The 12,916-nt window shown below is 38.9% G+C and overlaps 1 protein-coding gene across 1 annotated transcript in view; it reads left to right on the top strand.

Annotated features, from left to right (window-relative positions):
- LOC104622588 (mannosyl-oligosaccharide 1,2-alpha-mannosidase IB) overlaps positions 1-12,916 on the top strand; it is a gene marked incomplete at its 3' end in the record, with an annotated part of 103,607 nt that overhangs the window by 23,215 nt on the left and 67,476 nt on the right. Inside the window, exon 3 of the mRNA XM_010289423.1 lies at positions 10,137-10,255. Within this exon, the coding sequence (XP_010287725.1) occupies positions 10,137-10,255 (119 nt within the window). The remainder of the gene's footprint in view (positions 1-10,136; positions 10,256-12,916) is intronic.

A 12,916-nucleotide genomic window follows, 5' to 3' on the forward strand; every position in this document is an offset into this window, starting at 1 on the left:
CTTCTCCATATATTTTCTGTCCATATGCAAGTTTACTTCTTAAAGACTGTAACTGATGCTAAGATAAGGCTTCCCCTTACTGACTTTGCCTCAGTTCATCTAATTTAAAGCTGTCCTCTGATTGATGCTGCTAACTGGGCAAATAGTGTTTTGTAAATGCTATTTTGCTTCACTGCAATAGACATGGTGTTTTTCAGAATATGGCTGTTCTCTAAAACTTGCAAATGTGTGCAGGCAGGAAGCAGTCTGGCTGTGCGTTCCCTCTTAGATGTTTTACCGTACTGGTGCCATAGATAAAGACAACTGTGGCTGAAGACAAATGTGGTTAGTTAAGAACATTTTTTGAACGTTATTGCTATTTCATCAAACTGTCACAAGTGTGCCTATGCATATCAGGCAGATTCACCAGGAGCAGCTGTTGCCTTTGGTTTTTCTTTTTAATAATACACTATTCTCACTGAATTCTTCTCACCCGGATTGGACGTGAGCTAATACAACACATTTAGGTCAGTTGTTCTCAGTGGCTTTTTTACATGTTTCTGAACTGATGACATTAAATCCTATGCCATTATTCAGAAGACTGAAAATTCTGCCTTTAAAAAAGGTGAGATGTACAGATGCAAAGTGGAATTAGATAATCACACCCTATTTCTGTAACCTGCCTTACAGAACAGTGAGGTAAATATCTACATCCAATGGCAATGAAGAAATTAAGTCATATTAGAGTTCAGGGCTTAGGGTCAAATTGAGAAGTTTTATTCTCTCTAATAGCATCCTCTCCTGTTTTTCTCTTACAAGCCAGATAGTTTGCTCTGAGGGAAAAAACATGTTTGTTTCCCGTTGGGAATCTTTGGACTTACGTGTGTTTTGATTTGGGAATTATTTAAGTTGTGGGAATGCTATTCCTGAATTTAAACTGCTTTCCTTTCATTTGGAATTAAGAACAGAGGGTGTAATAAGGAAATGAAATTAAGGCTATGTAGTCTATTTTGGACTGTGTTAAAATATTAAGGAAATGGGCATGACAACTAAATAAAGATTGGCATACTGAGCTCTCAAACCAAGTATGGTGGGGACAACAACATGGACATGCATACAAAGTGGGAGGCAGATGCAAGTATGCTTTGCTGTACATCTGCTGGCTTCAGATGACGAGGCAGCTGTAATTCAGCAGCAGTTCAGCCACGTGAGTGAAGCACTGTGGTTGTGCCTAATACACTTTGTCTTCTGTAGGAGATTGTTCACTCAAGTTTTGCACCATTCTGATGAAGTTTTATGGCTACCAAACTGAAATTAGCTCCTCTTCAGATGTCTTAAAGAAATTTTAGAATGTGGTTTGGACCAAAATGTGTTGAAGTGGCCCAAGCTTTTGATTATGTAAAGATGGAAGGGCTTGTGTGACATGATGGCTGTTAGAGGTGCATTTTTTGTGATACTTTTCCTACTGCCTAGCTGACAAAGTAGCTTAGCTTACAGTTATCTGTGAGAAATTGTGTCTTTACTGTCTTGGAAGGTCAGTACTTAGCTTGCTTCATGCCTAAGGTTTCTGCAATCAGGTCACATGACTGTACTTGAGTCCAGATAACATCCTGCTCTCTTATTTACTGCCAAATATTAATCTTGCTTTGCTTGCTGCTGGGTTTAATTAACTGCTGCCTGTATTTAGTTTCTTCATACTTCTGAGCTATCATTCATAGGTACTTTTCGCTTCAATCTTCCACTTCCTGATTTCTCAAAATGGAGTTGCTCCAGATCTGTACTTTTTGGTTAGTTTTGATTGACTGCTTCATGTGTGTAGCTGATTGCCATCACCATTCACTTCTTGACCATTATTCTTGCCTCCCTTTTGATACACTTCTGTCTTCTGCTTTCTACTCAATTTAATGCCATCTCCTTTCCCCTTTCCTACTCTGAAGCTCATCCTAATCTTTCTCTCCTGACATAGTGGCCTTTCAGTTAGCATTAGGTCTTAACCTTCCACTAGCTCAGATCAGAGTTCCAGCATTCATCTTAATTATGGACTGCACACAGTCCACTCTTTTTCAGTTTTGTGTTTGTGTGTACAAACAAAATAAGGAAAAAAAAAAAAAGAAGGTAAGATGATTGAAAGAAATGTGGAAAAAACCAGTCTGGTATTAATATGCTAAGCCCTTTTCAAATTCAGTTTTGTACACATTCAGGCTTTGTACTAGAGGGACTGCATTCAACTCTTGCCTGTATGAATTTTGAATTAAGCTGAAGGGCCGTGTAGGATTTAGTTGGAGAGCAAAGTGAAGCAATCAAGTGAAGAGCAGAGTAAGGTTTACTGTAGTATAAATTCTTAGGCAAAGTTTTTAAATTGGGTCTTAAGGACATAGCTATTTAAGCAGCACTTTGTTGATTAATAACATCTACCTGCAGGTCCACTTCTAGGTTCAAAGAACAATGACTTCGCTAAAATGCTTCACTGCCATTACTTCCTCATTTATAACATTAAGAAAAGTATTACAATTGATTATTTAGTGTTATTTATATGCTAAAATACTTCACTGTCTGGTACAAAAGATTAGGAACTCCTTTTCATGTTGTCTATTATCAGAAATTTAACAGAACTAAGCGATCAACATGCTTCGTTTTTTGTTCTGCTTTTTTAATTAGTCTAAAATGTTAAAAGCAATTGGTTTCTTCATGGATACTTAAGGGCTTATTCATGGCATTTTATAGCTGAGCTGAAATCGTATGTTGCAGTTTTGTATGAAATGTATGGTTTCATTGGCTAATTTTGAGGCACTTGTTTTCACAGTGGAATTAAACTGTTGTTCAAAAGTTTAATTCATTTTCTTAAATGTTACCTTGTTCATTGTAAGTCATTAAGATATTTTACAAGTGGTATGCTTCAGTAGTGGCAGCTTTATTGCCAGAGCCTCATTAGAGATAGAGAAAACTGGGTGGATAATTGTTTGCTTTTCATTTTCATGTTATATTTTTCTACCACATCTATTATTGTCCATCACATTAGCTACAGTCTGAAAACTTGAATTATTTGAATCTTTTTGAGTAAAGATTGCTGTAATTTCCCTAAATCAGTACAGTCTTGCCCAGTCTGCATTATTCTTGCCTGGCCAGCTTCATAATGGCTGAAAATCAATAACATTTATTTTTTTAAGACCGTAATAACTCTGTGTTTAATGTCAGGCTGAGTTTATCAAGGAAGCATTTTCACTCTGGATTAAAACACCTGGCTATGTGAAAAATAACTTATCTTTTAGGTTCAAAATGTGCCAGGGTATACTTTCTTGGGGAGGCTTTACATCTCCTCTTTTGCTTATGGAATCACTGTGATGGAATAGGGAGGTTCTGCTCTATGCTTGGGCACACCCCAGTTGTTGGGTTGCTCTGGCAGTAGTGCTGGACTGCTCTGAAATTCAGGTCACCTGCCAGAGCGGAAGTTTAACTTGGAAATTAAGTTAAATTATCCCTCAAGACTTCAGTCCTCTTAGATTCCAGTTGCAGGTTGATCCTTCCCCCCCACTCCCGATTAAACACAACAGTAGTCAAAGGTGTTCTGCTCCAGTAGGCATAGGTTCTGCTTCCAGCAGATGATGTCTGTCCAGGGCCCTAGCAAAGAACAAGATTTCTACATTGAGATCTCTAGTCTCTACACATAACTAACTATAGATTCCAGCTTTCTAATGCTTATGAAGTTATGTTGGCTTTCTGGGGTGTAAAATAACTTCTTTCCATAGCAGGGGTGCTTTGACACAGAGATACTTGCTATTTGTATGATACAGAAGCAGTTGTCTTCAGGAACAGCCCAAATGCTTTTAATAAATACAACTGCTCGGTTTTTCTCAAGCAATCTTTCCGAATCCTTTAGCTTTCATCAAAGCATAGCTGGTGGTGGCATCTGCAAGCTGTCCGTGTAAAGAAGAACAAGAGTCTCTCTTAGATTCCTCTGTGTTTTTTCACTGGTTTAGGAAATATTAAAACCCTACCTTGATTGTAAAGGAACTGATGAGCATCCCACTTCTGGGTCTTTGATCTGCTATCTTTTCTGCTTAATAATAAAATAATTCCTTCTCAGTCACTGCTTAAGGTAGGAGGGTAAGAATGGTTACATCCACCTATTAGGCCTATTGTATCTGACTTTCCTTGGAGGCAGAGTGGCCTGATGGTAATTTTTCCATTTAGGCTGGTTTCCTTCACTTTGTAGCAGCCCTGCTGTGACTTAGCCACATCTCAATAATGAGAAATCCATTTGATCTGCATTTCCTTCAGGTTTGTTACTCCTGTAACTGGTGTCTGGATAGATGCCAAGTGTGTTACAAGCATGTTAGTGTCTTACAACACAAGAGTGTTAGAGCACTGTTAGAAGGTGAAAGGGAAAGAAGGGAAATTCTCTCCCTTGCCCCGCAAGGGAGAGAATAAGAAGAGCAAAAGCAGGAAAACCCATGGCTTGAAATAAAAGGTAGTTTTAATAAGTGAAGGAAAGGAGTGAGGGGCGTCAAAGTAATACAAAGACAATCACTTGCCACCTCCCACAAGGTAGACTGAAGCCCAGCTGGTCCCCGAGGAATGGCTACCTGCCATGTTAACTCCACGCCGCCCAATAGCTTTTATCACTGAATGTGATATTATATGGTATGGAGTATCCCTTTGGTCAGTTTAGGTCAGCTGTCATGTCTGTGTCCCCTCCCAGCCTCTTGCCCACCCCTGACTTACTCACTGTGAGGGGGCAGAGGGGGAGAGAAATAGAGAGTGCCTTGATGCTGTGCAAGCATTGCTCTGGAATAGCCAAAACTCTGGTGTGTTATCAACGCTGTTTTAGTCACAAATCCAAAATGAAGCACTATACAGCCTGCTGTGAAGAAAATTAACTCCATCCCAGCCAGACCCAGTGCACCTGCTCAGTCCTCAACTCGGGCTAATGAAAGCCCCCATGGAAGTGTTTTTTGGAAGAAGTAATGAGATTTGCATGTGGTGTATATCTGTTGAAGAAAGGAGTAGGCACGGGTGACATGTCAAATAATCAAAGTTTCTGTGAAGCACCTATTTGATGATTACTTTTCAACTTGGAGTGCATGACTTCAGTTTGCTGGCATAGAGTTTTAATTTGTCATCTTTTTCCTTATGTACATAAGGTGGCTATGTCTCAAATTTTCATAGTCTTCTCTGATGGTAATTGATCTATGCTAGTTCGCATATTTTCTCTAGCACCTCACTACTCGTAGTCTCTTCTGCTTCCACATAATAAATACACTAAGCAACTCTATAGCTGGTATCGGACTTCTAAATCTCTATACTTATCCTTATGGTATAATGAAAATGGGCTATTTATTTTCTTCATATTCCTTTTCTCATGGAACACATGACAACGATCTGTCTCCCTGTACTTTTATAATCTCTTGTGAGACTTTGAAATGGTATAAATAAAACAGTTTTTCATGTGGCATTTGGCATGCTGAAAGAATTTTAGTTAGACCATTTTTCTTTTAATGGCCCTGCTGTTTAGACTTAGTTATATGATTTTTTAGGTATTTCAGACTGTAGATTTATGTGCTATTAAGTGACAGAATTATTTGTCTAATCTCAGGAAACTGAATTCTACCTAAATATAAATCTGACTTACTATTTTGCAGTCCTTTGGAATAATACTCTTGCTTAATGCAAGTGTGCACGATTTTGTTAATAGTTCAGCTATTTCCCTGCTAAATTCCTTCTATTAGCTCATGATGGATGGTTCTGTTTTATTTAGAAGAATGAACATTGCATTCGTTAGGCAAACTTCATTAAATTTGGAGCTCAATCAACTAGAACTGTAATTATATGGAGAGAAAACTTCCTAATCTGACATTTGTAAAACTGAGCCCTCTTGGAATCAGTTATTATCTTATGCAACATGACCAACTAAGCCTTTGTACTGAATAGAGGCAGACCCTGGGAGGAGTGCCTTCAGCAAGAAGTGTTATTTTCTATTTTAATTTAATTGTTTTATATCCTTTTTCACTACAATGAGACATCTGCTCTCTCTGTATCCCGAGCAATAGTAGATCAGACTGGTTGAGGTAGTAGTAAGCAGGCTATACTTCTCTAAACTATTATCTCATTCTTTGGAGTTACTTTATTACGTTTCAGATGACACCTTCTGGAGTCCAGGAGAATAATTGTCTTGCCCTTTAAGGGGCAATTTATGGTTCTTAGCCTGGCTATGAAAGGGGAAAAAAACATACTCTATGAATGGAAAATTATTTCTCTTTGTAAGTTTAGACTGAATGGTTTGTATCAGCATCAGGAGGGGGAAGTACAGTTGCCTATCGGTTGTAGCCTGTTTTCCCTGTAGCACTATGTGTGACCCTAATGCAGGCTCGTGATCTTTGAACACTTGCTGTTTCTTCCTGCTTCAGATTTCAGCTGCTACCTTGCTGGTAGAACAGTGCATTTTAGGATGGAGGAAGGCAGCTATGACAATGTCATTGCCTGTTCTGGTTAGGTTGTGGACCTCAGCAAACACAGAAGCATTCAACAGAAGCTATTATTTAGGAACAAATTAAGAATGACATTGCCTCCATGTAGTCCTCCAGGAAAGAAGCTAAGAGCAATTAACTTTAATCTCTAACCCATCCTAGCATAGCCCACAAATGGTTTTAAGTTGTATCTATCTTGCAACATGGGGCAGCCAAGGTGTTATGTTAAGTCTCTTGTCCTCGTGTCTAGCTCTGCCCTCTATTCTTCTAGGCACAAGTCTTCTGGGGATGAACTCTGAATTTTGGACTCTTCCCCTTCAGAGAAGGGAAGATGGAATTAGCTTGCTTTGTGCTGCCTCATTGACACCTAAGGAAGAAGACTGGGTAGACAGCCTGTGGCAAAATACTGACTTGTTATCTCTCAACCTTTAGGAAATGTGCTCAGCCAAAAAGGTTTAAAAAGCAAAGATTGTTCTTCTGAGTCTTCCTCAAAGAAGAGGTGCTGGTATGCAGTTAGGATTAGTTACCGTACATTTAAGAAGGAGAAGGAAAATTAAACTTAATTTGGTTGAAATAGCCTACTTATTCACAATAAAGAAGAAAAATGAATAATTTATTATGGGTTAGGATATCCTTAGGAGGATACCACTATCCTTAGGAGACTGTAGTAAGAAATAGTTGAGCTCTCACATGGAGTCTAGAAACTATAACCATACTGATTTGCATCTCAAACAGGCACCCATCGCTGCTCAGGAAAGAGGCATGTGTAAGCAGAAGGGGCTTTGCTTGGTAATGTTTTCTTGGACTTTTGTGGGTCTAGGAAAGATAGACAATAAAAGATGAGAGAAAGGGGCAAAAAGGCAGCTGGAGGGAGAGCTTGAACAAACTATTGGAGTGTGGTACAGACAAAAGCTTAGAGTATGAACTTATGCCTCTAATTGTCTCTCAGGGGCAAAAAAATAGCGAGAAAGTCTGTTTTGCTCTTTTGATGGCATTTATTTCTGTGGCTGCAAACAACACTGGAGGATCTTCTGTGAAACAGGTTGTCAGTTCTTATTGGGGACTACTGATTTAGGTGAGATTTCTATATATGGGGTTGAGGACTGACTTTTAACACTGTGAGAATGAAAGCAAATTTCTTGTCTGTATTTGAAGTCGTATTGTTCAGTCACTGTGGGATGCGTTTAGGAAACCATGGATGTTTTTACTCAATTCTGGAGAGAGCTCTGTTCCAGCAGTTATAGCCTTTTTGCTCTCAGTCTCTGTCTGAATGCATCTATTGGATTCGTGAGGTGGCAAAAATAATCATAGGCTTTTGCATTTCCATGGCCCTTCTTTCATGGTTCTGTGCAGAGAACTCTGTGAAAAAGGTTGTTTAAACTTCTATTTTTGAAGATATTTTCTAGAGGGCTGGAAAGCAGATATTCTAGTGCCCAACATATTGCTGTCCGCCCTTGTAGACTTGCATGTAATTCTGAGATCTGGAAAACTGTGGATAATAGTACAGTGGTGTCCGAACTTTTTTCTGGGGTGTGGGAGGGTGACGACAGCAGTCCATCCGCATGCAATGTATTCTCATCACTCCATGCCAATTATAGAATATGAGAGCTTACTGAAGTGGTTATCACTGAGTTGAAGTTAGAAGGTTTTTATTTTTTTTAAATTATTACAAGAGGGACTTTCAGGATTTTCCAAGGCTAAGTATCCCTACTTGTTCAAACGCCTTCTGTATTTGAAAATGTTATCAATGTAGTTTAAATAAAGGAACAGAAATTAATTTGAGTGCCATAGCAGTATAACACATTCCAACTTTATCACTGAGTTTAAGTTAGAAGGTTTTTATTTTTTTAAACTATTACAAGAGGGACTTTCAGGATTTCCCAAGGCTATGTATCCCTATTTGTTCAAACGCCTTGTGTATTTGAAAATGTTATCAATGTAGTTTAAATAAAGGAACAGAAATTAATTTGAGTGCCATAGCAGTATAACACATTCCAACTTTATGTCAGAAATACCTTGTCAGCTAATACTGAAGTTAGTTGTTGTGTCGTGATCTGGTTTGCATATTTTTGAAGTGATATATTAGATAATGGTCATATCAAGTTTATGAAAAGGTACAAAGTTAAGCGCGTGCTGTAGCTCTACTCAAAGCAACCTCCACTTCAGCTCAAGCAATGGAATTTGTCACTTGGCTGAAGGTCTTAAACCCTACAGTACTTACACACCACGGTGAATTTGTTTCCTGAGAGTTATAGGTATGCCTGATGGCCAGTTTGTCAAAAGATACGTCTTCTACTTAATCTTGCAAAAGGTAGCGTGTCCCAATCTGTACTTGAATATTCTTAACAAACACCACTGACTTAAGGCTTTCCATATCTAGTTTAAATTAATTGAAACAGATGCACAGTTATTTTTTAATAAATTAGTTGGCGATTACTTTGTCAGAGACTGTTGTGTTTAATTTTTATTATTCAGGGGAAGAAGTCTCTGAAAATGGAATTAAGCTTGTATGTAAGTATCAGTCATTTAGGTGTGTAAAAGAAATACAGTGGTGGTGATGGCTTCAGTTATTGTTATGCTTGAGGGGAAAACAGTCTCTAAACATGTAAAACTCAGAAATTAAACAACCAGGCAGGAACACTGTGCTGTAGAAATTCCGTTAAGGATAGAAAGCACATTACAGAAAAAAGAAACAAAAAAAAGGCTTAGCTTGTTAGGAGGCTACTGCCGTTAAGCTGCTAATAGTATAGTTATTGTACTGTTTTATAGAACAGTGAAATTCGGCTACTTCCTTAGTGTGTAGGGAGTTTTACACACTCCATGAAAATAAACAAACTCATGGTAATTCTTGCTTTCCTCTAGAAAAAATGACCTCTGCCTACTAAGGGGCAACAGCTTAGGTTGGGATGGTCTAGGGAGGTCAAGGCTAACATGGTCAATGGCTCACCACCTGTTCATCCTATCTCCCTCCCTTGTACAAACCGATGAGTCACTCATCAATCAACTCTAAATTGCTGCTGTTTCAAATGAATGGCATTTTAGGGTAAAGCACCATTGATTTTATTTGGCTTTAAATGCTCCCCTTTAAATGGTGACAACTGAGGAATCCATTAGCACCTCACAGTGTGAGTCCCTGCAGGCAGTGATGTGAATGTCTTGGGACTGACTTTATCACAAGCCAGGCCAGGGCATCCATGCTTATCAGTCCATGCTTTCAGTGGCTTGGTAGCTTCCGTAACTGCAAAACTTTGAACGTTTCAGTAGTAAATGTTGGGAAATGCAAAGCGTTACTGCAAGTACCCATTGCTTTATCGTGTATATGCTCTTTTTTAACACTTCTGTCTTAGAATTCCTAATAGCTTTTTGAAGCTGAATGTCTTTCCTTTTTGTGTCAAAGTACAGTTGCTCATGTTCAGGTTAAGAAAGCAGATGAGAAGCGTTGGGTCTCTTTTCTATCTTTAGTCGTCTTTTCTCCCCAAAAGCCACACTGTTCCAGAGGACAGATGCTTTGAAAGACAAGTGTCATCCTCTTATATAGCTGCTAATTCCTTGCTCATTTTGATTATTCTTTGTATTGTCATCTTTGTAGTAGCTTTGCTTTGCTACTGCTTGGGTTATTTTTTCATGCTTGTGATGTTTAAGAAAAGTAAAGAAATAATCACTTATAAAAGAAATCCTTCTTTTTGTGTGTAGGAAACTCACAAATGGGTGCTACCATAGTAGATGCATTGGATACTCTTTATATCATGGGGCTTCATGATGAATTCAGAGAAGGACAAGAGTGGATTGACAAAAATCTTGATTTCAGTGTGGTGAGTAGAGCTTGCCCTAATATTTTTCTAAGTCCTTTTCATAGTGTTCCTCTTGTAGGGAGACCGAAGAGGTCATTCAGCACGAGCTTAAGAAACTTATGATTCAAAGTATCAGAAATTCAGATGTAAGCTTTAGTGAAGTCCTCTGTGTTTGTAACTTCATGTATTTTGAAAAAACAAACCCCAGCACTTTCCCACTTTAATTATAAGTAAAGATACACATATATTGTATTTTCAAAGTACAAATTACATTTGGATAATGGAAGAAAGGGAGAGTGGTCAGAGAGAACCAACAGGGCCTCAGAAATGAACGCAGAAACATGAGGCTTTACTAGCTAATAATAACTGGGAATAACTGAGCTGTGAAAGACAATTTTCCCCCACCAACCACAGTATATAAATTACTTAACAATACAATGTCGTCTTCTCCCATGTCCTTAGGATGTTTTAACATGAAGAATGCCACTTGAGTCATCTTAGTGTGCCTCTAGGTTCTGAATCTATCAGAAGAATTTCCCAGCTTGTAATACAGCATCTGACATTCTTCTTGTATGCAGAGTTTGGAAATGTTAAATGGAAGAAATGGCTCTATTTTTCATCCTTATTGATTAGTGTTCTTATTACTAATTTTGGGACTTGTCACAGACTCTGTGACAGAATTTGTATTTCAATCCTTGGATTTACCCTGTGGTTCCAAAAATAATTGTTCGTTCAGTAATGCACAAAATGTAATGTAGGTATAGAGTCAGAATTGAGCAGATGCTTACTGTTGTTTTTGTAGGATATAATTATCCTACACTTCAGAAATGATTTGTTTGGGTTTTTTCCTTTTGTTTTATACATTGACTGGCGAACATTAAAGAAATTCTACTCTCTGCTCTTTTCAGTTAGTGCCAGATAATTATTAAGACTAAAACTGAAAACCCTAAATATATCAGAAACAGTGTAGACATAATAGTACCATCATGAGGGTGAACTAAATTACTCCCATAATTTTGATCTGAGGTAATCTCGATATAAATTTTCAGAATTAATCTAGGGTTTCGATGAAAGAAACTTACATGACCCACTGAGGTTCAATTACAGTTTCCTATATCAAAAAACATTTCTGAAGGTTAATGAGTTGTCTTGTATATACCAGACTTGAGTAATTTACTTATATGTTTTGAAGTTTGTAAATAAATACATACATTTGTTCTTCTTGAATTCTTTTACTGGGAAGTAAAAATTATTGTTTGCACTCTACACTGTACCAATATTTATGTGATTCATGACTTTAATAGGTATTGAGTGGAATTGTATGCTGTGTTGTTGATATTTTTCTTGTATTACCTGTATATGAATAAAAATGTCTTTTACTAAAAACTCTTATTTGGGAGTATTTCAAACTTTAGATTTTTAATCATCAGTGCTATTTGAGGAAATCTTTATTCATATAATCTTTCTGAAATAAGTGATGTGTGCAAAATGCATTTATTTTGCATACAAGCAAAGCGCATGATACAACTGCGGGTGCCGTAGAAATAGTGTGAAAGGAAAGGTATACCTACAAATATCATAGAATCATACAATCATTAAGGTTGGAAAAGACCTTTAAGATCATCAAGTCCAACCATCAGCCCAACACCACAATGCCCACTAAACCATCTCCTGAAGTGCCACGTCTACACGTTTTTTGAACACTTCCAGTGATGGTGACTCCACCACTTCCCTGGGCAGCCTCTTCCAATGCTTGACCACTCTCTCAGTAAAGAAATTTTTCCCAATATCCAGTCTAAACCTCCCCTGGCGCAACTTGAGGCCATTTCCTGTCATCCTATCGCTAGTTACTTGGGAGAAGAGACCAACACCCACCTCACCATGACCTCCTTTCAGGTAGTTGTAGAGAGTGATAAGGTCTCCCCTGAGCCTCCTCCAGACTAAACAATCTCAGCTCCCTCAGCTGCTGCTCATGAGACTTTTTCTCCAGACTCCTCACCAGCTTCGTTGACCTTCTGTGGACATGCTCCAGCACCTCCATGTCTTTCTTGTAGTGAGGGGCCCAAAACTGAGCTCAGTATTCGAGGTGCAACCTCACTAGTGCCGAGTGCAGGGGCACCATCACTTCCCTCTTCCCTGAGCCTGTAGTGTTGCATGGGGTTGTTGTGACCCAAGTGCAGGACCTGGCACTTGGCCTTATTAAACGTCATACAATTGCCCATCGATCCAGCCTGTCCAGATCTCTTTGCAGAGCCCTCCTACTCTCCAGCAGATCAACACTCCCACCCAACTTGGTGTCATCTGCAAACTTACTGAAGAAGCACTTGATCCCCTCATCTAGGTCATCAATAAAGATGTTAAACAAGACTGGCCCCAAAATTGAGCCCTGGGGAACACCACTTGTGACCAGCTGCCACATGGATTTAACTCTGTTCACCAGAACTTTCTGGGCTCAGCCATCCAGCCAGTTCTTTACCCAGAGAAGAGTAAACCTGTCTAAGCCATGAGCCACCAGTTTCTCCAGGAGAATGCTGTGGGAGACGCTGTCAAAGGCTTTACTAAAGTCCAGGTAGACAACATCCACAGCCTTTCCCTCATCCACTAGGCAGATCACCTGGTCATAGAAGGAGATCAGGTTGGTCAAGCAGGACCTGCCTTTCATGAGCCCGTGCTGGCTGGGTC

Source organism: Phaethon lepturus, unplaced genomic scaffold (genome assembly GCF_000687285.1).
Source record: "Phaethon lepturus isolate BGI_N335 unplaced genomic scaffold, ASM68728v1 scaffold2666, whole genome shotgun sequence".
Lineage (NCBI taxonomy): Eukaryota > Metazoa > Chordata > Aves > Phaethontiformes > Phaethontidae > Phaethon > Phaethon lepturus.